The sequence below is a fragment of the Erythrolamprus reginae genome, chromosome 1, assembly GCF_031021105.1.
Source record: "Erythrolamprus reginae isolate rEryReg1 chromosome 1, rEryReg1.hap1, whole genome shotgun sequence".
NCBI classification, from domain to species: domain Eukaryota; kingdom Metazoa; phylum Chordata; class Lepidosauria; order Squamata; family Dipsadidae; genus Erythrolamprus; species Erythrolamprus reginae.
In genome coordinates, this window is record NC_091950.1 from 374,056,739 (window position 1) to 374,080,537 (window position 23,799).

Below are 23,799 nucleotides of genomic sequence, written 5' to 3' on the forward strand. Positions count from 1 at the left end.
TTTTAAAACACTCGCGCGACTTTCCAATGAGTCCCGAAGACAAACGCGTTGTCTTCGGGACTCATTGGAAAGTCGCGCGGGTGTTTTAAAACATCCCCGCCGACATGAGGGGCTCGCTAGCACACCCCCAAACCCGGGTTGGGGGTTCGGGGGTGTGCTAGGGAGCCTCCCATGTCGGCGGGGATGTTTTAAAACACCCGCGCCACTTTCCAATGAGTCCCGAAGACAAACGCGTTGTCTTCGGGACTCATTGGAAAGTGGCGCGGGTGTTTTAAAACATCCCCGCCGACATGGGAGGCTCCCTAGCACACCCCCAAACCCGGGTTGGGGGTTCGGGGGTGTGCTAGGGAGCCTCCCATGTCGGCGGGGATGTTTTAAAACACCCGCGCCACTTTCCAATGAGTCCCGAAGACAAACGCGTTGTCTTCGGGACTCATTGGAAAGTGGCGCGGGTGTTTTAAAACATCCCCGCCGACATGGGAGGCTCGCTAGCACACCCCCAAACCCGGGTTGGGGGTTCGGGGGTGTGCTAGGGAGCCTCCCATGTCGGCGGGGATGTTTTAAAACACCCGCGCGACTTTCCAATGAGTCCCGAAGACAAACGCGTTGTCTTCGGGACTCATTGGAAAGTGGCGCGGGTGTTTTAAAACATCCCCGCCGACATGGGAGGCTCCCTAGCACACCCCCAAACCCGGGTTGGGGGTTCGGGGGTGTGCTAGGGAGCCTCCCATGTCGGCGGGGATGTTTTAAAACACCCGCGCGACTTTCCAATGAGTCCCGAAGACAAACGCGTTGTCTTCGGGACTCATTGGAAAGTGGCGCGGGTGTTTTAAAACATCCCCGCCGACATGGGAGGCTCGCTAGCACACCCCCGAACCCCCAACCCGGGTTAGGGGGGTGCTAGCGAGCCCCCCATCTCGGCGGGGACGTTTTAAAACACCCGCGCCGCCCCCAAGTAAAAACACCATCTGCACATGCGCAGAAGGTGTTTTTACTTCCGCAGCGCTACTTCGCGAAAACCCGCTCGTTGCGGGGGTTCCTGGAACGGAACCCTCGCAAAGAGCGGGGGATCACTGTACTATGTAATTTATTTGTGTACTATGGTGATACAGTAGTCTGTTGGTTGCTTCCGGTGTTTCTAATGTATGGCAGTGATACAGTGATCCCCCGATCATTGCGAGGGTTCCGTTCCAGGACCCCTAGCAATGATCGGGTTTTCGCGAAGTAGCGCTGCGGAAGTAAAAACACCATCTGCGCATGCGCAGATGGTGTTTTTACTTCCGCAGCAGCGAGGAGCTGAAGATTGGGGTTTCCCCACCGCCCACGCAAACTCCTCGCTGCCGCTCACCTGCCCTTCGCCCGCCCACGCCGTTCGCTCGCGCCGCTTCCCAGCTGAGTCCTGAAGCCAATTCGCTTCAGGACTCAGCTGGGAAGCGGCGAGAATGAACGGCGTGGGCGGGCGAAGGGCGGGCGGGCGCGCGGGCAGGCAGGCGGCGGACAAGCCGTTCGCTCGCGCCGCTCGCTCGTCCTGAAGCCAATTCGCTTCAGGACTCAGCTGGGAAGCGGCGAGAATGAACGGCGTGGGCGGGCGAAGGGCGGGCGGGCGCGCGGGCAGGCAGGCGGCGGACAAGCCATTCGCTCGCGCCGCTCGCTCGTCCTGAAGCCAATTCGCTTCAGGACTCAGCTGGGAAGCGGCGAGAATGAACGGCGTGGGCGGGCGAAGGGCGGGTGGGCGGCAGCGAGGAGTTTGCGTGGGCGGTGGGGAAACTGCTCGCTGATGCCCGCCGCTCGCCCTCCCGCCAGCAAGAGGGGGAAGACCTAGGGAAGCCGCCCAGCAGCTGATCTGCCCGGCGCCATCTACGCATGCGTGCCCATAGAAAAAAGGGCGCGCATGCGCAGATGGTGTTTTTACTTCCGGGTTGCAAAATCGCCATATAGCCATTTCGCAATGATCGGGGTCGCAATACCCGGGGGATCACTGTATTCTATTTATATATTGTGTTGGTTGTGCTGTAAGAGGTTGAGTGATTAGGTATGTTTTGATAAAATTGTATGGGTATACGCAGATGTAAAGCTATATAAACCATAGGGTCACAGAGGACATTCCTAAGCTTCTTCAGCTTCTCCTCATCAAAACCGGAAATTAGCAAGATATGTACCCGTATCGTAATATCAATACTGCCCTGATATTACAAATTATTTGGAATGTTGACAATTGAAGTAAATTATTTTGCCAACCTCAGAACACAAATACTAATTCTGCTCAATTACATGCTCAATTGAGAGACAGCCCACGCTCAATTACATGTTCAACTGAAAGTGACTTTACAAATGAATCAATTTTGGTTACACAGTAAGTTTGAAAAACTAATTTATAAATACTACTTAAGATTGAATACGAAAAGTTTCCAAAACTGCTTTCAGTTACGCACATCATAACACACCAAAACAAGTCATATAGTATCTCAGGTCATATAGTAAAAACAATATTCTTGATGCTTTAAAAAGTATAAGATGATAGGAACCTTTTTCAATGATCTTAAAATCTAAATTTTGTAGGTAGGGATATAAGTTAACAATAAAAGTTGTTAACACACAAAAAAGGCATTTCTAAAATAAGTAAAATCAAACAAAACAAATATATTATTACATTTTATAATTGATTCTTCAACTCCAAGATGATACAGAAGAAAACAAAACGAAAGTAATACATAGAAAGTACAATTATGTCCAGACTTGTAGCTTAATTTAACAGCCTGGCTTCTTTTGCATAACTTAAACAGTCTGACTGTAAAAATTCAGTCCTAGTGATTAATATTAACTCAGCTTCATTTTAAACCAGTAGGGGATAAACAATTTTGATATTATTAATAATTTACAGCAGTAACAAGCCTCTACTTTTCTAATACCTTAATTTCTCAAATATATTCAATGATATATAAATTCCCTACCATGCTGTGGCTTTAGTTCTTCCAGATATAAAACGTGAAAGGTTGTGGTTTTATCGCATGGTTAGAGTATTAAAAATAGATCCAGACAGGTTGAAGCAGTCTATGGTGACTGTTCTATTTTAGGCACAATCTAACACACTATTACATTCATAAGTAAAACTATCCCGTTCCTTTTTGCACTCCTGACTCCTGATTTATTCTTTTGGCTAATTAATCAGAGAGAGTAGAATAGAAGCCAGTGTCTACAGAAGCCTACTTAGTGAACATCTGTGATGAGGTTCAGTTGTAACAATTCTGGAACGATAGCTAGCTAACATGAGTCACTTATTATATAAGGCAGAAAATCTGTAAACATCTAGAAGACTCCTGAGAAACAACAAATCAGGGCTTACTTTTATGCTATCACTCTCATAAAATCAAACCAATCTTCCTGGGTTAGGTTATATCTAATCCTGCTTTGAGGCACACGATAATTAAGTATCCATGTAATGCAAACCAGTGATTCAGGAAAAATTAATAGTTAATGTTAATTAAACATTAATAATTAAACTTTGCAGTTATTAGTTGACACTGATACTGTAGTCTGCTGAATTGTTAACAATAAATTCTAGACTTTTATTTATTAGTAGAAAAAGTTATTTCTCCTTCTCTTACCTGTAGTATACCAGATACTTCTTCTCTGAACTGAAGTATAACCAATGATGGCGAAGCTATGACACATTTGTCAAAGATGACATGACACAATGTTCTGGATGACAAGCAATAATCAACCCTTGACAAAAGTATACCCCATTTACGAGTGATTATTAGAGGCTGTGGAGGCCACATGAGAATGGGGTGTTCTCAAGCAACCTCCAACTTCTCAAGCAACCTCCAGAAGTTGCACAAACAGGCTGTGCTCTCATACTCTTCTGAACCCTCTGAAAATTGTGCAAGAATGGAGTAATGTTTTTGGAAGCTGCAAAGGCTTCACAAGAGCATTCTCTGAAACCTTTTCAAGAATGAAGGCCTCATGACCCAATGCTGCTTTAGGTAAGCCACAGATGCCATTAAAAACTAAGGGAACACCTCCTGAAGGTAAGTGATGTAGAAGAGATCCTGGGAATTACACATGATTGGACTATTTTTTTAATGTATTTATATATGATTTTCTTTTGTTCAGTGGGAGAGGGGTTACATGCCAGCTGAATCAGGCCTTTTATGAACTTTCGACATGCTGAATCCAAAAGGTTCATCAGTACTGGCCTGTGCTATATATTTTATTTATTATTTATTGGACTTGTATGCCGCCCCTCTCTGCGGACTTGGGGCGGCTCATAGCATATACCAAAAACATAACAATACAGTTTATCCAGTTAATATACTAAAAAGATTCTTAAAAATTCTAACTTTAAAACATTCATTTGCATTCATTCAATAATCACACTAACGACATCAGGGGGAAAGTCTAATGTCCCCAGGTCTGGTGGCAAAGATGTGTTTTTAAACTCTTTCAGAAGGCAAGGAGGGTGGGGGCAGTGCGAATCTCCAGGGGCAGTTGATTCATATTTTCTTATTCCCAGATAAAAATTCCAACTACTGGGGCATTAATCTGAATCCAACAGAATTAAATGAAATACTTATAGGAAATGAAGAAAAATTAATAAGGAAACTATATCTGCTTTTTGTTGAGTTGGAATTTGAACAGGTGAAAGATATAATGATAAAATGGATGGGAAATGTTGGCCACATGATAGAATTAGATAAATGGCAGAGGTTATGGGAAAGGAAGTACAGTATACAATGACTATCTCAACAGCATATAAAAAGAATAGATGGAACATATCACCAGAAAGATTAGCAAAAATGTTAAAAAGACAATACTATGAAATGTTGGAAATACAAAGAGAACCAGGCTCTTTTTATCATATGTGGCAGACATGCTCTGAAGCCAAAAAATATTGGACTATGATTTAACTATGGCTTGAACATATCTTGAAACACAGCATTAAAACCAGAAATATTTCTACTTGGTATTTTACCAGAGAAATTTAATAAAGAAGAAATATATTTAATTGTACATGTGGTGATAGCTGCCCAAATATGGAAGTTAAATGATACTGTGGTGTATACTCCCATTCAGCCTGAGGATTATTCAGATTCCGAAGTGACGAGCGATTTTGAATTGGCAGAAGGGCCTGATTTACAGATAGAAAGGGAGGTTAGCTCAGAGGGGGAGCCAAATAACGTAGACATGCATTCAGGATCTAGTGAAGAAGACCTGAGGTGGGTTAACTCTTACTTCAGATGCTTTCAGAAGAGAAGGGAACAAGTGTTAGGGAAGAAATATTAGAAGGTGAGGAACTGGTTAATCAGTTACCTCACATCCGGGTGTGGACAGAAGAGAAGCTGATTTCGTTCAATCTTGCAATCCCAAGATGGACGCGTCCAGGACACGTTCTGAAGCGTAATTTATTACCTGTTTTTATGACTCCTGACTAGCACTAATTAGCCCAAAAATTTTAGAATGACTTGTGGAATTGTTTTGTTACTACCAAACTAATCTACTTAATTGTTAAGATAGAAGATGAGGAAAGAAAACACTGCGTGCAAAATTGGTGTATTAATGAGAGAATAAAGGAGAAATAAAGATGTGTTTCTTACAATGAGATGCATTGAGCAATCATTTATTCCAATTATTATCTGTATCAGCCTGAAATCAGAACACTGACTGATGGAGAAATTTTGAAGAAAATAATGACTGTGCAGAAATGAACAGATTAACAATGAGAATTAAGGACAAGGAATATTTAAATTACTCTAATGTGTGGTGGAAATTTGATGACTGGTTAGAGGGGAAATACATATAGAGACTATGTGATTAAAGACAAAAGAATTGGAAAGAATAGGAGACAATTTGGTTAATCCAGATGATGCACCTTGTTTAGGAGGCAGTATTAAACAAATGACATATATCTACAACAAGATGTATCTGTAGAAATACAAATAATACTTAATTTAACAGAATTACACCACTCAGGGTAGAGAAAGAAGAAGAGAGGTGAAGTAGACTGAGAGGGAAAGAAGAGGAGGAGGGAGGAGGAGGAGGTAAAAAGGAAGAGAGAATGTATCAGAATGTAGTTGGAAGAGAGGGGGAGAAAGAAGGGAGTGAAGAGAGAGAAGAGGAACAGACTGACTGTTAATAATAATATGCTTTGAATTTAAACTAAGTTAAGGACTGTTTGGATATACAGTGTTCCCTCAATTTTTGCGGGTCCAAACTTCGCGAAGTCTATACCACGTTTTTTCAAAAAATATTATTAAAAAAATACTCCGTGGGGTTTTTTTGCACACCAAGGGTTTTCTGGGGCTGCCTGGTATACAATACTGTGCGTTTTAAGTCTCCTCCTCCCCCCTCTACCTCAGCTGTCCTGCTTCTTTAAATAAAAGCTCCGTTTCTGCCTAGCCTTCCCATCCCACCCTTTTAATTCTCAGAGGGTTGGTACGCTCCAATTGAAGCCAAGCCTTACTGCCACCTGCCGCCACCGCAGCGATCACAGCAAAGCCCCTTGCTTTCCGCCCCGTTGACCCTGTGGGTTCTGAGGGTAAGTAAAATGAAGGAGGGAGGGTGAGGAAGGAAAGAAAGGGAGCATCTCTACTTCACGGAAATTCGACTTTCATGGGCGGTCTCAGAACGCATCCCCCGCGAAAATCGAGGGAACACTGTATGTTTATATTATCTGATGTGTTCATGGTATATGTGTTGTAAAGTTATAACTGACAAAATGGGGAGAAAAATAAGAAACTTGTAAAAATAATTCCGATTGCTGTAATATACCTCATTAGAAGCTACTCCAAACCATTAACCTACCGTAACTTTTATCTACAATATCCTTTTTAGTGCAGTAGTCACAAATCTAGACAGCATGGGTTCAACACATATTTGAATTACAGTACTGTAATACAGTTCCAAGAATAGATGCTTCTTTTTTATTTCCATTAAGTTTTAAGATGACTTACGAAAATCATTTGCATGCTGTGAAATCTGCTATGGAAGGACAATTATTGCAATATTTTAGCATATCCATATAGAACAAGAGCAAGTGATTTGTTACCTTTAGCACTACATTTATACTTTTCTCAGAGATAGTATTCCAAAATTCAGCAACAAATTGCTGCATTTTTTCCTTTGAAAAAATAGAGTATGGAAGGAGTTAGGTGATTCTCAAGTATGAATGAAAGTAGTTTGCTTTCTTGAGGCCTTCTAGTCCCATTCTTAGAGTTTAAAATCCAAACAACAAAATAAAGCTTTTCTTTCAGTGAAATCCTGGTTTGCAGAAGGCCTCAGTATTGTGTGGTTGCAGTATGATCTCTGATCATTCAAAAGTTTTTCACTTTTGAATATATTAAGCTATTCCTTTTATTAAACATTATATTAAGACACTTTTATCATTTCCACACTAGAAATACATCTCAAAGTTTGTACAACCTGACTTATGACTGTTTGGCTATTGTATCTCATTCATATTGTAAAGTGAAACCCACCACAAAATTATCAATATAAATCCATCTACCCTCACTTCCCCCCTAATACTGCCAATATTGCATTCAGAGTAACATTTACTAAGATCAGCTGCTGTTGTGTGGCATCTCTGTAACTATTGATGTTCTATCCTTGCAAATGCCTCTACTTTCTTTTTGCCACTGGTTGAAAACTGACAGCTTTTATGACAACAGATCATAGGGGTTTGAATCCTCTTTTCTTATTAAATGTCTCCTCTTAGTGAAATGTCATTAAAATGGCATATCACAAGAAACAGAAGCTGTCAAAGTCCAATAAGAATGCCAGATGCAGAAAGACAAACAAAAGGAAAGTTCACCCACTACAACGTACATTATATAAACTGAGATAACAACAACAAAAGGTTTACAGCAAGCTTTGCTCACAGGCTGCCTCCACGAAATCAGCCACTTATCTCATAATAATTCTAGCTTCCAATGAGAAGAGAGAATCAGTTTGATGTATTAGTTAAGGTACTAATTTAGAAACCAGGTATATTCTAAGCCTCAGGCATGAAAGCTGGTTAGGTGACTTTGGGCCAGTCAGTCTCTCTGATCCTAACCAACCTCACGGGATTATTTTTTCAAGGAAAACAGATAGGATTTTCTTAGAGGTTTGTCATCATGAAATGACTAAATATGTTTTTAAAAGACAGGATAAAAATATAATAGTAATAACTTCCAGTCAAATTACTTATTATCTTTAAACAACACTAACATATGCCTTGAAACTATAGGCTTTATCCCTTCTTGGCCTCTTATCTGTTTATTATGTGGCCACTCTGCAGTAGTGGGCTCCTATCAGTATGCCTAATTGCGCGCAGCTCTGTGGCTCTGGCATGCGAGGCGCATTTGAGCAAAATTTTGCTTCCTGCACCTGTGCAGGTAGCAAAATCTTGCATGGAGATCCAAGTGTGCGTGTGTTTCGGTTAGTTAGTTTGCTTCCGCGTAAAAAAACCTCATCAAAACACATGTGCATGTGCATCCCTGTGTGAGATTTCGCTACCTGCACAGGTGCAGGATAAAAAATTTCGCTCAAACATGCCTTGCGTGGCAGAGCCATGGAACTGTGCACAATTAGGCATACCGGTAGGAGCCCACAACTGCCATTGTCATCAGAAGTAAATAAATGCTCTAAAAGAGTTTATTAAGCTTAGTAACTTGTGTGTGTGGATGTCAATTTTCAGCATTCCAAAACCAGCCAAGTTTCTCAAGTTTGGAAAATACTGCTCTAGAACTTCCTAGAACATTAAGTTTTAATTAAAAGAATCTACTGTATATTATGCTGCTCTAAAATTACTAAAATACTTCAATTGGTTCTCAAATAATAATCACATAATTACTGTAGGTGCAACCAATATCCTTTCGATAAAATAAAAATATTTTCATTGACTTTGAGATATTATCTCATTATAGTATACTAACATATATAGGTAATCCTCATATAACTATTGCAATTGGGACTGGCAATTTCATAACTAAGTGATAGAGTTTAACTAAGTGATGAAATGTCACAAGACTGAAACAGTTCTACTATGGTGGTTAAGTGCAACATCATATGACCACAACTTAAAATTGACTGCTGATTTCGCCACTGATTTTGTTTGATGAAAGCTAGTTGTGAAGCTTGTAAATGGTGATCATGTGACCACAGGACAATGACTGTTGTAACTTTGAGAAACAACTGCAAAGCTATGTTTTCATTGCTATTGTAGGTTCAAATGGCCACTAAACACAGCAGTTGTTAACCTAAACACACAGTTGTTAACTATATGATGGAAAGTAATGAGATGGATCCCCAGGAGGAAAGGAGTGCATTCCAGAGGAGTAACAACATCAACTCAGCCCAGTGCAAGAGAAAGATAGCTTCCCTGTAATAGTTCATAGACTAAATTGTGGTTGCAGCAGGTAAGAGAGTCTTCGGTCTGGCAAGATTTTGTCTATAGATGTGAAACAGTAAAGAATTCAGCTTGGAACTACTGGCAAGTGTCATTTCTGGTTTGGGGCCTTATAGACTACCTATGTTTATTCAATCAGGATATCAAGTTTCTATCAGGAAACCTCAAATTCTATTATTATTCCATTTACAGTGTTGTATCTCCTTAAAGATCCAAGGTATCTTAAATAGATCTATATTTATATATGTATTCATTTATTGAACTTATGTCACCCATCTGCTCAATTAAAAGCAAAATATATAAATTTTCCTTAAAATGTTCAATACAATGAAACAAATTAGAAATTTTATAAATATCACCATCTGAACAACTGAGTAAAAAAGCAGCTATTGCCTGTTGTTTCAATTCAGTTAGCCATTGCCTCACCTCATAAAATAGCTCTCAACCTCACTCTGGCCCTACCAATATAACCATGATCTTGCGTAACCAGGCAATAGGTTGAAAAACTTTAAGAGATAGCTTTAGACCAGTGATGGCGAACCTTTTTTTGGCTCGGGTGCCAAAAGAGTGTGTGTGCATACAACAGTGTGTGTGCGAGTGCCCACACGCATAATGCAATGTCCTCCCCCTGCACATGCACACAAACCCCTGCTTCCCCCGCATACGTACACCACCACGCCCGCTGCTTCCCTGCACATGCACACAGGCCACACTGAAACCTTCAGACTTCCGGGAGGCCAATTGGGCTGTTTTTCGCTCTCCCCAGGGTTCAGGAGGCTTTTCTGAACCCTGGGGAGTGCGAGAATAGTCGAAAAGGCTGAAAATTAGTTGGCCAGCATGTGCATACCTGCTGGAGCTGATATAGGGCAATGCCTCGCAACTCAGATATGGCTCCGTGTGCCATCTGTGGCACTCGTGCCATAGGTTTGCCATCACTGCTTTAGACTATGCTGCCCATCTGTACACAAAGTACAAATTATCTACCATTTTCCTTCTGGCATAAATTTTAAAAATATAAAGTTTTTCAAAATATGTTTATAAATTTTTTATTAAAAAATCATTGAAATCTTTATAAAATTTAATTAGGGGCATCATACTGACGTCTCAAATTATCGACCCTCATTTTTCTTCAATAGGCAGGACTGACTCTAATAGTGTAGATCAATAATCAATATTTCTAAGTCCCATCCAACCTTTCATAGAAAGCAGCATTAATATTCCCAATTTCTCAGAGGTTGTTGTACGTTATTATAGGCAGTCTTTGCTTACCAATAATAACTGAGATAGGGAATTCCATCGCTAAGCAACATGGTTGGAAGAAGAGGTTCAAGCATTCTCAATTGCTGTCATTGGGTGAATCCCACATGGTTGTGGCGTCCTGGGGTCACCATTTGCAAAGCCCTGCCAGCTTCCCCATTAACTTGATTTCTCAGAAGCTGGCATGGAAGGTTACAAATGGTGACCATGTGACTGCAGAATGTTGGAATATTGTGATTGTAAGCCAGTTGCTAAGCACCTGAAACAAGATCACATGACTCTGGGGACCCTGCAGTGGACCAAACTATTAGGACCAGTTGTAAGTTTCTTTTGCTCAGAATCAAAAATTCAAGCGGTTGCTGAACGAATGATTATTTAATGAGAACTAATATACAGTATTAGATATGTACAGGCAGCTGATTTATTAATTTTGCATATGGCATATCGTACATGGACTTGCAGTTATATTAAAATTTCATTTAGATTTTTTAAAAGTACAATAAAATGTGAATGTAAACTGATACTGTACTACATTTCTATACTGAAATTTCTTCACGAAAAATTCTTGACTACTTTGTACAACAACTCTTAATGGAAGTGTGTGAGTGGGTGTGAACACATATACACACATATACTGGTTTATGGTTTCTTATTAAAGAAACAAATTCTTATTCAAATCCAACTCAGCAAAGCATTATGGTCTGATGAACAGCTTGGCATTTCAACTATATTGCATTTTTCCTTAACAATGTATCACACAAGCTCAAAATAAGACCATGCAGCAGGAAAACCAGATACAAATATACTATAATCAAAAGTTCCATAATAAAGAATCAAACTACCGAAATAAAAATATATTATTATTATTATTATTAGCTCCACAACAGATTATAAGAAATAGAAGAAATCTCAGGGAAAATGGAAATTAATGAAAGTAATGTATTTTCTATAAGAAGGTCTTTCAAGAAATTCTACTTCCAGTAAAACAAACTAAGATATTTGAAATACTGTTCTTGAATTTTGTTTTCCACAGGTAATGGAAATCAATGTATGCTTTGATAAATAAATAAAATAAAAATAAATAAAAAATAAAGAAGTGCAAATATTCATTTTAGATATGTTATTTGACTTCAGCTAGAAATATAACTATTATTCACAAATACATCATTCGGTTTTTCTTAAACTGCAAATTGTGAACCAATTTTTATATTTGCTCAACTGCACTTGCAGTTATATGGACATTTTATTGCTTTATCATTGTAGCTCATTCCCAAAATTCAGAAAAATAATATTTAAACATCAAGGTTTGCAGACGTGTTTTGTCAGAGAATGTACAAAACATATGTACACATGCTATCACATAAAAGAGCAGATTTTCTCAAAATTATATATCTTGGAAGGGCAGTAAATAAGAAATAATGTCAGCTTACATATTCATGAGGATCTCAAATTACTATAATGCACATTATAGTTGCTTTATCATTATATTGTTTTATCATTGTAGCTCATTCCCAAAATTCAGAAAAATAATATTTAAACATCAAGGTTTGCAGACCTGTTCTGTCAGAGAGTGTACAAAACATATGTACACATGCTATCAGATAAAACAGCAGGTTTTCTCAGAATTATACATCTCAAAAGGTTAGTAAATAACAAATAATGGAAGCTTGCATATGAGGATCTCAAATTACTATAATGCATTCATATGCATAGATACCGAGCTCAGGTTTCTACTATAGGTAATGGAGCTCAGGTTACTTCCTGTTTCTGTCCTCCTTTGAAAACCAAAAGGAAGGAATAAAGGGGAATAATATTATATTATATTAATATTAATAATAATCGAATTGGAAGGGATCTTGGAGGTCTTCTGACCCAACCTTTGCTTAGGCAGGAAACCCTACACCATTTCAGACAAATGCTTATCCAGCATCTTATAAACTTCTAATGAAGAAAACATCTCCCATAAATCAAGAAGTGCCTACAGTTTAGGAATGCCAAAAGGAAAACATTTTCTACTGTAAATCTATGGGATTGTTGTAGTAAGAAAAAAAAATCTGGCCTTAGTTCTATATATCAAGTTGATTTAATTTATTCCACTCATCTAAGAACAGATTTTCCCCACAACAGGCATCTCCTATGGCTGACATCACTGGCCAACAAATTACGACAGTGGTGGTGGTTGTTGTTGTTGTTGTTACTATTACTATTATTATTATTATTATTATTATTTCTTTTCTTCTTCCTTCTTATTGTTTTTGTTATCTTCGGGTATTCGTGTTTGTGTGCATGTAGTATTTCCTTTGGAAAAATATTTCCGACGTTGGGTACTTCATACCTTGATTTATGAGGGCATGTTTGATATTCCACCTCAGTCAGGACCTTTGACCCTCGAGGCTACCTGGAAGAGGCCAGGGAAACATAAGGCCAAGGAGCCTCCTTTAAGACTCTAGCTTAGGATTCTCAGTGCTCACACAAGGTGCTTGTCCTGTCACACCCCTCACTGGTCTGGTCTCCCTTTATTTATATCAACGCGCGTTATAAATTATTCTTTTTCCCTGGAAGGGGGGGGGGTCCTCCACCGCCATCCCAGTACCTGACGGCCACGAGGATTCGGTCGTCCTCACATCCTGCCGAGCGGAGCCACGGTCTCCGACTGCACCTCCAGTACCCAAGCGCCCCACAACGCGCGTCTTGCCCACCTGCCTCGCGGCAGAACCCCGGTTGAACCCGCGTCCTTCTCGGCAGCTCGGGAGAGAGGGAAGCGGGGCCGACCTGCGGCCCCGAAGGGTCATACCCGCTCTAACGGCCCAGCTAAGTCCAGTTTTCTCCTCAGGCGGCTCAATCTCTCTCTTTTTCCCCCTCCCGAATCCAGGCCCAGCCTGAATTCAGCATCGGCGCGTCCCGCTCACTGAGGGAGCTTGGGAAATGTAGTCTTCTGCTTTTGCGCCTCCTTTGAAGCCCAAGGTTGCGCGAGGAAAGATTTCAAGCGGGTATGTGGGGGAGCTGTTTCTCCCCTCGCACATGCGCTTTGGAAAGACGGGGAATCCACCCATCTATCGCTTTTTAGCTGTCATAATTCAATGAATATGATCTTTAACTACCAATGAAAACTGTTGAATAAAAGAACAATTAAGACTCCTTTCGTTGATATATTAAAAAAGGGGGAGTAGTTGGCCAACTGTTTTGTCTAAGACGTTTTAATAGATCCCTATGTAGGGGTTTGGATTATATTACTCGTAATATCCCTTCCCATTTATATGCTATTGTTGTACACATTTATAGTTTAGGCATTTAATATGAATTAGTCACGCAGAATTAGGCAGTGGATGTGTTGTACAAATATAATGGTTTAAAAACTGATGAAAGAGAAGCTGACTTTTCAACTCAATTTAATTTTGTTTTAGGTGAAAGTAGAAAGGGGGGGTATTTGTCCTTATTGACAAATCTATAACAATATTATGCATATGTTGTTGTTAAACATGGGCTCAGGCCTTAACCTTTAGCATCTTAACATTGATTTGGACTGGATGTTATTAATTGGGATTTTTAAAAAATGAAAACATTAATCTGGGCTGGATGTTATTGATTAGGATTTTTAAAATTTTATTTGTGTTTGTTGTCTCACTATGTTTATATACATACATACATTCATACATACATACATACATACATACATACATATATTTAAGATAGCTGAAAAATAAACCACTTTTACTTTTCTCGAGATAAATCATACAGTAATAACACATAATAGTGTTCCAAATCAAATAAGCTTTGAAATTTACATAGCCCATTGAAATGATCATAGGCCAATAATCATGTCTTGTGTTCTGATCTGATGCACAGCTTCTGCCCCCAAAGTTCGCAGCTGAATCATAAAGCTTCCTCTCTGTTGCCTTTTAAGAGATCAGTATATCTGGAAGCAGAAGACCTTATATGAAACCGGTGCAGAAATTGGTGAAAAATCAACAGCTTGCCACACTATCTGTAGAAGGCCTAATGTTTATGGGAACTTGGGAGGGGTGATTTCATGAGAGCAGATGCAGCCTCGAAGCATTGTTACAAGAAGTTCAAGGCCATCATATATCCACCACCAGGGTGGAAGTGGAAGGAGTTGCTGTGCTGGCACAACCTGGTTAGACAACATGACAAGTTTGTGGGCGGGAGGCAAGGCATGTGAACTTTCAACTGGTTGGGAAGCTCAGATTCAGGTTTCTCAGTGAAGGTACCAGGATGGCTCTGGAAATAACTTGGAATTTTGACAAATGCCTTGACTTGGACTCTGATTTAAATTCGGATGTTACCTGGAACCTTGACAGCATATGTTTTTCATCAGAGAAAAGGGAATCTGATAATTGACCTTTTCAATGTGATCTCCAGAAATAATTTCTAATTTCTAATACAGGCTAGCTGCGCCCCATTCATGGGGATGGTTTCTTTCTTTCTTTCTTTCTTTCTTTCTTTCTTTCTTTCTTTCTTTCTTTCTTTCTTTCTTTCTTTCTTTCTTCCTTCCTTCCTTCCTTCCTTCCTTCTTTCCTTCCTTCCTTCCTTTCCTTTTCTTCTATGCAGAACTGATCACATATAAAGCACCAATCAGAAGTTTTTGCAGGCTGCAGAAAAGAAAAAAAAAGGACATAATCGTGGGAAAGGCGGAACTTAGAGACGCTGAACAAAGTTGTCAAGTCTCAGAGTGTAGCGTTGGCTCGCGTCGTCATAGTTACAAGCCCTCCAGCCGCGCTTAGCTATGACGCTTTTCTCAAGGGCCGGATGTGCGCTGCTTCCGGGGATTGAGGCCGCGGAATATCTTTTAGCTCGGTCTTACAGCAAGAGAGCGCAATTTGTCTTGGTGAGGCTAGAAGATTTTTGTACCGGTGGTAATGGTGATTGCTGACAGCCCTTCCTAGCAGGTGCAAGGGAATACTTAGGTCGCCAGTTCGTACAGCATGACATGGGATGAGCGGGGCGATGTTGGAAATGGAGGTTATCATGGGGAGTGGGTGTAATATGGAAATACAGTACAGAGAGCAATATTCAGCATCAAAAATATTCTCTCGTGTATGACCTTGTTTTAATATCTAGAGCAATCCCGAAAGATAGACTAGACTCTTCAATTAAGATAAAACAGAGCAGAGGTATAAAACTGCGTATCATAGATTGGATCGAAGCTTCTTCTCTGCCCCCAATTAATTCGGAGTAATCAGTTAAGCTAAATGCGAGGAGATCCCCCCCTCTCAAAAAACACAAAACACTGCCTTTAGTTAAACTAAAGAAACCTTCCTAAGCTTCAATAATTGTAATCAGTTTGGATGGTATTAAAACGGAATCAGAGTTGTGGGAAAGGAGACTGTGTCTGGTAAAATGCTGGTTTATAATCTTTATTTTTTACTTTTTACTAAATCTGCACTTCTGTTTCTCATCATTCCTATCCACCTTTTCCTCCCACCTAGGACTGTATGACTGTAACTTGTTGCTTGTATCCTAAGATTTTTATTAATATTGTTTCTTCATTGCTTATTTGACCCCTATGGCAATGATTAAGTGTTGTACCACATGATTCTTGATGTATCTTTTTCTTTTATATACGCTGAGAGCATATCCACCAAGACAAATTGCTTGTGTGTCCAATCACACTTGGCCAATAAAATTCTATTCTATTGTATTATTCTGAGGGTGGGCAGGATGGGTATTTCTTTTATATGGTGCTTGCGGATGTCCATTGGCTGCTAGAAACAAGCTTTGGTCTAATTCTACCTTTATTGGCTAAACAAGGTCTCTGGATACATGTATAAGGGGAGAAGTATTTATGTATTGAAAAGTTAATTATGTCCTCTAGTGCGTTAAAATACTGGAGCCTGTTTTATAATTACATGGTAACTAGGAATTTTGCTGCTTTGAATTTGCAGATATTTTATGCAGTAATTTTATGTAGATGTTTTGGTTTTTTAAAAATGGCTTTGCTGTCTACTGCTGAGGTTCTAAAAAAATATGCATGTCTTTTATCTGGGATTTCCCCCATTTTTCTACAGCATTAGTTGCGCCTATTTTCTAACGTTGAATAGGAAAATAAAATATATTGAGAGATTTTGACATAGCAATTACCACAGTAAATAGGACAGGTTTTATTCTGTCCCCATTCATGTGCACTTATTTTCCCATAGAGTAAAATTTGAAACATTAACAAATTATCTGTAATGGTTACATGACTTTAACTGCCTGAAAAACTAATTTTTGACTGATACTCTAATCCAGAGTTTGCTTAGAATGGTATCAGATTTGGCAGGACTATTGATTGGCGCAGGGATGACACAGCAGGTAGAGTAGGTCAGCAGTTCAAATCTCATCACCGGCTCAAGGTTGACTCAGCCTTCCATCCTTCCGAGATGGGTAAAATGAGGACTCAGATTATGGGAGCAATATGCTGGCTGTTAAAAAGTGCTATTGCTAACATGTTGTAAGCCACCTTGAGTCTAAAGGAGAAGGGGGGCATAAAAATCAAATAAATGAATAAATAAAATTTTATTAGAGGCTGCAATTATATGTTGTGGTTTATTTGGTTTTGCACTGGCATGTTATGTGAACCTTGCCTGTTGTGATTTATTAAATAATGGTTAACTACTGTAGCATTGCATGTGTAAAATTGTCTTAGGTAACAAAATAAGTCACACCAGTGACAGAAACAGAGTTTCTGAAAATGCTAAATATGTACTGTACCATGGAGTAGAACATAATAATGTGTGCTAATATAGAATGGAATCTGCTGGGACAAAATTGACCATCTCTTGGTTCCCTACACTCTTTCCAATTTTCTTTATATTCATTACTTTTGTGATGCCAGGTGCTGAGATCAAGTTTCTTTTTTCTGTACAGATCCAGTTGCATGGCCTTAGAGGCAGTAGTTACACAGAGAATGGGTCCAGAGAGGATCTGTCCAAATGAGCATGAGGAGCTGGGGCTTCAAGAACCATCTGATGGAATTCTTGATCCTGCGGGCGAATGGAGTAGTGAAGAGCCAGAAGACGAGGAAGAAGAGAGTAACAATAACGGCTATGTATATCAGCCACTGAACCAAGAACCAGATCAGGGATCAACAACACATGAATTAACAGCAACTAGCACAGAGCCAACCCTTGACATCAATCAGCGACTTCAGGTGGCAGTTTTGTTTCAAACACCCTATATGGAAAATAATGCTACCAGGAGAAAATTAATGCATGTATCTTTACATTTTGATAAATTTTAATGGCCCTGTGTATCATATGTAGGCAATGAGACTACATCTGCCTGACCCACCTGTCGAAAGTGATGAGGATGAGGACAGAAATGTAGCTCAAAGCAGTCACAGCTCAATCCCCATGGATCCAGGTAATATAACAAAACTTCCAACTTTGTGTCCTGGTATGATTGTATAAGGATAGTTTTAACTTTGTTTTAGACATTTCATGCAGATAATCTGACACATTATATTATTTCATCACTAAACATATAAAGATTATTATTATTAATAATAATATTAATATTAATAATAATATGCCGTCCCTCTCCAAGGACTGCAGTCTTTACTTCTTCAGTGTCATCTAGCACTTTTTCCTCTCCAGGCAACTTTATTGCTCCATTTGCCTGTACAATTTTCTGAATTAAATTTAGATTGTGTCAATCTAGAATTAGTCCATGTGTAAACCTGATTTCTTCTTTTTTAATTCTGCAGTATTGGTATGTTTGCATATAGATTTATATTTCACTTTAATCTATAGTGCAGTTTTAGCTTAGGATGGTCTAAGAACTCTGCCATGTGCTTTGTAGGATTGTATATTAATATAGTTAATTGTACTTGTCCAGTAATAAAAATAAAGTAGGCCTTATTGATATATGTGAAGCCACCATGCAGTATAAATTATCACATTTACTTTTGTAGTGTCTTGCCATCTATTAGTATTTGTTTGATTTGGAAATAAAACTACAGGTATAATGGCCTAATGGATGCCATAGAATAGGTTTATACGTCATCCTAATCCAACTGTAATGACGTTTAACCTAAACAAATAGTCTTGTACCCTACTATTATGCCGCTTCATCTCCAGCTGTTCAAATCAAATTCTTTCCCAAATGCCTGATTGTTATAACTAGAAGAACGAACATTATTTATCAGAACAGCATGTAAATACCTTGTTTCCCCAAAAATAAGACCAAACCAGAAAATAAGCTCTAGCATGATTTTTCAGGATGCTTGTTATATAAGCCCTACCCCCAAAATGAGCCACAGTTAAGATCATCAGCATTGTGTTTGCCTCTCGGGGAGCCCGTCCCATATGCCTCCTTGGGACATGGGCTCCTCGGCCCTTCTCATTTGCCAGGGCTGTTGCAGGTGGTGCAGCAGGAACATGTGACCCACTAGACACACTGCATAGATGCCTGCCCATTCTCCCACCGTCTGACTTTGCCTATAGCTGCGGTCAGGCAGGCAGCTGCATGATGCACCTGACAGGCTCATCCCACATGTGCAGCAGAGCTGGAGGGCGAGGTTGGACGGCGGGGGTCGACCGCACAGGGGCCACTACATGGTGTCACCCCCACCCCGCCATCTGCCTTACAGCGGTGGCACCAACTTCAGGCATGGTGGGGGGGGGGGGGGGAACACAATCCACAATCCAGCCTGTCAGATGCATCATGCAGCTGCCTGCCCCATCGCAGCCATAGGCAAAGTCAGACAGTGGGAGAATGGGCGGCAGCTGTGAAGTGTGTCCAGCGGGCCGGATCGCATGGCTCCTTCCTGTGTGTCTGCCTGTTGCTTGGAGAGCCAGCCCAGCAGTCGCAATACTTGGCCTCACCTGCACTGCATGGGTTGCACAGCCCTAGAATGCACCAGACACCATCAGCCCCCACGCCCTCACTGCCTCCTGTGCACGTGCTGGAGGGGCGCCCAGCTGCGCCAGGGCAGTGGGGACTGTCCCTCAGCATTTCCAAGCCAGTCCCATGGGCCAGATATGGGCCCATCCAGCCCACAGGACCTGTATTTGATATGTCTGTTGTACATGAAAAAAATAAGACATCACATGAAAATAAGCCCTAGTGTATCTTTTGGAGCAAAAATTAAGACCCAGCCTACCATGGGAGACATGGTAACAGGCTGGTTATTTGTGTTGTATAGCTATTTTGATCTTCTTTTATAAAATCACTAGCCTTTCATACCAGTTGATGTTGAATGACAGAACTTTAAACTGAAGAACATTCCATTCAGGGCAGTGCATGGCTTTTGAGCCATAGGTAATTGTTTGCTCGACAGTGTCGATGAGTTACTCCTTTATCCATTTAGATTGAAACTACATGAACAGTCTATAGAATGGGGATTATTTCTCATCCTTTGCCTTTAAAAAAATTTTTTATTCTAGAACATGTGGAATTAGTGAAAAGGACCATGGCTGGAGTCAAGCTTCCTACGCTGAGCATCCCTGCTTGGGCCAATGAGATATCGGATGAGCAGTGGCAGGATATGGTGCAACGAACACTGCAAGACAGACAAAGTCAGAATGGCTTTAAGCCAGAATGGAAATGAAGAGCCCCAGTGAGCTTCTTGCCTACAAAGAAAACAGCTAAACTGGAGTTAATCTACTTTAAACTCTCTGTCTCTAAAGTGATTAGGTAGTAATCTCCCCTTTCTGCAGCACTGAACCTGTCAATTCATCTGGTAAAACTGCAAATAATTCACCAGTTGTCTGTAGTACTTAGTTATAAATGTTTAGTGGTGGTGACCGTGAGACTGTTTTCTTAATCCTGAGAAGAAGAAGCAGAAGAAAGTGTTTTGGGTATGTGTTTAGTCTGTTCTTTCTACCTATTGTGACACATGGGCTAAAGAGCTAAATGTGGCCATGAGGTGCAGTCCAGTGTATCATCTTTCCAGGAGATCCATTTTATTTAGTTCTGTACATACAGGGACATCTGTACAAAATCCAACACTGTAATACTCTACTGAAAATAAAGTACACCATATGTACATAATGAATCGTAAAGCAGCTTAATACCTGTGTCCAGGGAGTGAATGTATCATTTAGTTGCTTCCCCACCCACCCACCCCTTTTGGGAAGGGCTGTATAAGACACAAAAGAGGCATCTCCATTCCTATCCATGTAAAAGTAAGGGAAGGTAAAAGCTGAAGTAGGGACAAACGCAAGGGTTTTAAGTAGAGCTAGATTAAGGTAGAGCATAACTGGAAGTTGTGTATAGCTGAGGTGCTCATCTGGCTTGAAGTGTGATTTTTTTTTAACCTCTTACATATAGCTTCTCTGATAGATATATAGGACACTCAAATGAATTGGCAGCAAACTAAATTTTAATATTAGGTCCCAAACACAAGTTCCCTGATCCCAAAGAAAGATTAGACAAAGCCTATATTTACATCTAAGTGTACAGCATATGATGCTCAATTACAGCCCTGCTTCACCTATGCAAAACTGTAACAGGCATAGAAGTGCTGTGTAGCATACACGTGGGTAATGAAGGCTATTCTCCTATGGTCTTTCCCGTTTACAGAGCCCAACCTTGAGGGGGAATAGATAAGCAGACAACCACACGTTGGTGTTAAGGAGTTCCAAGTTTTCTTTTGTTCCTCCCACAGCTAAACCACACTTTGAAAAAACAGTGGCTGAATGTGCAAGCTACTCAGTGAACTTTCATTTTTGTTTCATTCTGTCACTGAACCGAGGGACATCTTGCAAATCAATTATACGTTACTGTTTAACTTCCTTCCACCTATGCTTCAACTGATACCCTGCGAGAGGATTAAAAGACATCCTTATTGTTATGAGAAACTACAGCCAGACAGAGCATCTTGAACAACAGATATTGAAAGTATTTTGACAGCAGACAGTGGAGGTTAGCATCATCATATATTCTAACGTCAGTTTCAATTCTAAGTGCCTGTCCTCATGTAGTTAAATTACTATCATGCGTAAAATAAGGGTTGCCAAAGTAATAATGTTCCAGGGAGGGAAAAGCTTGTGAGAATTCCAGAAATAGGCCAATGAAGCTTGAGCATACTTAATGATAACGGAATGCTGATGGACTGTTAGTAAGGGGACAAAAATTGTGGGAAAATGAAGAATTTCACAGAGAAAAATATCGAAGAGGAATGTATCAGACTGACATTTGTTTGGCTTGCATGATGGGTAAGCCCAGGCACTGTGATTTATTCAATAATTCATGGTTTAAAAGAAAGAATAGCATGATATAGGTACCCAGCCTGTGGCTTGAGTATCAGTATGGAAAATTGGCAAATGTCCTCTTTTTTAAATTTCATTTTTTTTAAGAGTTAAAAGGTATCTCTGAAGAGGTAAATTCGGTGAATATTGAAATGAAATATGCTACAAATAAACTTCAATCAAGTCATTAAAGGTACAGTGGAACAGAATGCTATAAGTAAGTAGACAAGACAAAATTAGAGCACATGGAGTTTTAAACAACATGAAAAAAGTCTCACAGTCCAATTCAAAATTACTACTTTTCTGATATTCCACTGTTACCCAATAAGGGGCCCCCTAAATGAGCAATAAATAGATAAAACCCTAAATCTGGGGACGGGGGAGGGAGAAACAACACTCACTAGAAACATTTTTGCTAAAGCTAGAGCACAGTATCTTTAACCAAAGGATAGTGAAGGATTCCCCTTCTGTGGTTACCAATTAAGTCAGCAGCTTTTCAACTATGAAAAGCTGTTAAATAAATGTAACTATTCTATTCTGGCTACCCATACTTCAAAGAAATCTGAATACCCCAAATTATATATTCCCTAAGGTGAATTTCTGCTGCTACTTGATATTTGGTTTCCTGAACTGAGGAATGGGGCTAGAACAGCTGGAATCCACATGAAAATAAAACCATGCTAGCTGAGAGACTATGGGAGTAGAAATTTAGCAACAGGAAGAGGAATTAACTGGGAAATAGTAGCTCAGTTGATAAATCGAAATTGGAGTTCCCTGCATTCTTTATTTAATTTTTCCTATGATTTTCAATATGCAAAATTCACAAAGCTGTCTATTTAAGATTTGCCGCAGTTTAAAACCCAACAGCTGAAAGGAAAGTTGGCATTATTAGTAGAGAATGTGCTTAACTGCTACTCTCCCTCCAGTTCTAACACAGATAGGCAGAAAGCAAGACTCAAGTAATACATTCATGCAGCAGCTGCACAATAGCTGCCAGGCACATAGAACAACTGCAAGCCTCTATTTGGAAGGTAAAATTCTTTGAAAGCATTATGTAAATCAATGGATTTGGAATTATGCATGACTTCTAATGCAAACACAATTTCAGGGAAGGGGGTTGTACAGTATCATCCTTACTCATAACGACCAAACACAGCTGCAATCTCCACCAGATTAGCAATTTATTCTAAGTCTTATGAGAGGGATGAATCACATTATTCTCAAGAGAAAATGGCTTATATCGACCTATTTAGTCAATATAACTTAACATTTCCATTATGCAGTCCACTCAGTTGTGTGACAGATGGAAAGAGCTCTGGATGACTGATAAAACAGATAAATTCCTTGGTCCTGGGACTGTAGATTTTTTTTTTTTACAAATTCAGGAATTAGGATGTTCCTTTCAATAGAATGACATTCTCACAGATTCCTAGGCTCCCATCACAAGTGCACACAAAACACAGCCTTAAAAAGATTTAAAGCAGGAACAAGTGAAAGTGTGGTGGGATATGAGGTACAATGTAAAATCAAATTGAACCTGAAAGAATGGGAATGGTGTGGAGGACAGGCACAGGTCACCATGTTCGTTCCCTAGCTATACGTTAGAACAAAGTGCATTTCTGTGTAGCCTCCAGGGTCTCCCTAGCCCGTCAGAGGGCCTCCTGGCTTGAGGTGAGGAATTCTTCCGCTCTCTTGTGCGCTTCCAAAGCCTTTATGGTGTAGACATCCTGAGGCAGCTCTGATTTCCGGCGCAGCAAAACCTTCTCCTTCTTTATATCTTTCAACATCTAAACACAAACATAGCAGATTAAAAGTAGTTTGTAGGATCTGCAAATTTCTCCCAAGAGCTAACTTGCTCTCTTCTCTTTGGTATTATATATAGATTACTAAATCGTAGCCAAGTTGGGTTTAATTAGGGCCATCTCCAAAAGTCCAAATAATACCTATTTGCTACTGTACCCA

At 40.0% G+C, this 23,799-nt stretch overlaps 3 protein-coding genes across 7 annotated transcripts in view; 1 reads left to right on the forward strand and 2 right to left on the reverse strand.

Annotated features, from left to right (window-relative positions):
* KLHDC3 (kelch domain containing 3) overlaps positions 1-13,606 on the reverse strand; it is a 67,046-nt gene extending 53,440 nt beyond the window's left edge. Inside the window, exons 1-2 of one of the 4 annotated variants that reach the window (XM_070734631.1) lie at positions 13,239-13,606; positions 12,981-13,043 (exon numbers count right to left, since the gene is read on the reverse strand). The gene's annotated coding sequence lies outside the window, so the exon portion shown is untranslated. The remainder of the gene's footprint in view (positions 1-12,980; positions 13,044-13,238) is intronic. The other 3 variants (XM_070734630.1, XM_070734633.1, XM_070734632.1) reach the window with 3 other exon arrangements.
* Positions 13,607-15,401: 1,795 nt separating this feature from the next.
* On the forward strand, positions 15,402-20,638 carry MEA1 (male-enhanced antigen 1). Of its 2 annotated transcripts, none has more exons than XM_070734637.1 (4): positions 15,402-15,491; positions 17,513-17,795; positions 17,908-18,007; positions 20,032-20,638. In XM_070734637.1, exons 2-4 carry the CDS (start codon positions 17,523-17,525, stop codon positions 20,193-20,195), a joined length of 537 nt encoding a protein of 178 aa, XP_070590738.1. In that variant the 5' UTR covers positions 15,402-15,491; positions 17,513-17,522; the 3' UTR covers positions 20,196-20,638. The 2 variants fall into 2 exon arrangements, with proteins under 2 accessions (XP_070590738.1, XP_070590739.1); XM_070734638.1 differs by having other exon boundaries at positions 15,428-15,552.
* The window catches only part of PPP2R5D (protein phosphatase 2 regulatory subunit B'delta), a 56,894-nt gene continuing 53,623 nt past the window's right edge, over positions 20,529-23,799 (reverse strand). Inside the window, exon 16 of the mRNA XM_070734636.1 lies at positions 20,529-23,624. Within this exon, the coding sequence (XP_070590737.1) occupies positions 23,487-23,624 (138 nt within the window). The 3' untranslated portion in view covers positions 20,529-23,486. The remainder of the gene's footprint in view (positions 23,625-23,799) is intronic.

Excerpts from the sequence above, each read along its gene's own strand:
- MEA1 (XM_070734637.1), top strand. The coding sequence starts at position 17,523 with ATGGCCTTAGAGGCAGTAGTTACACAGAGAATGGGTCCAGAGAGGATC. Across the intron at positions 17,796-17,907 it reads ACATCAATCAGCGACTTCAG|GCAATGAGACTACATCTGCC; the intron begins GTGGCAGTTTTG and ends TATCATATGTAG. Across the intron at positions 18,008-20,031 it reads CTCAATCCCCATGGATCCAG|AACATGTGGAATTAGTGAAA; the intron begins GTAATATAACAA and ends TTTTTATTCTAG.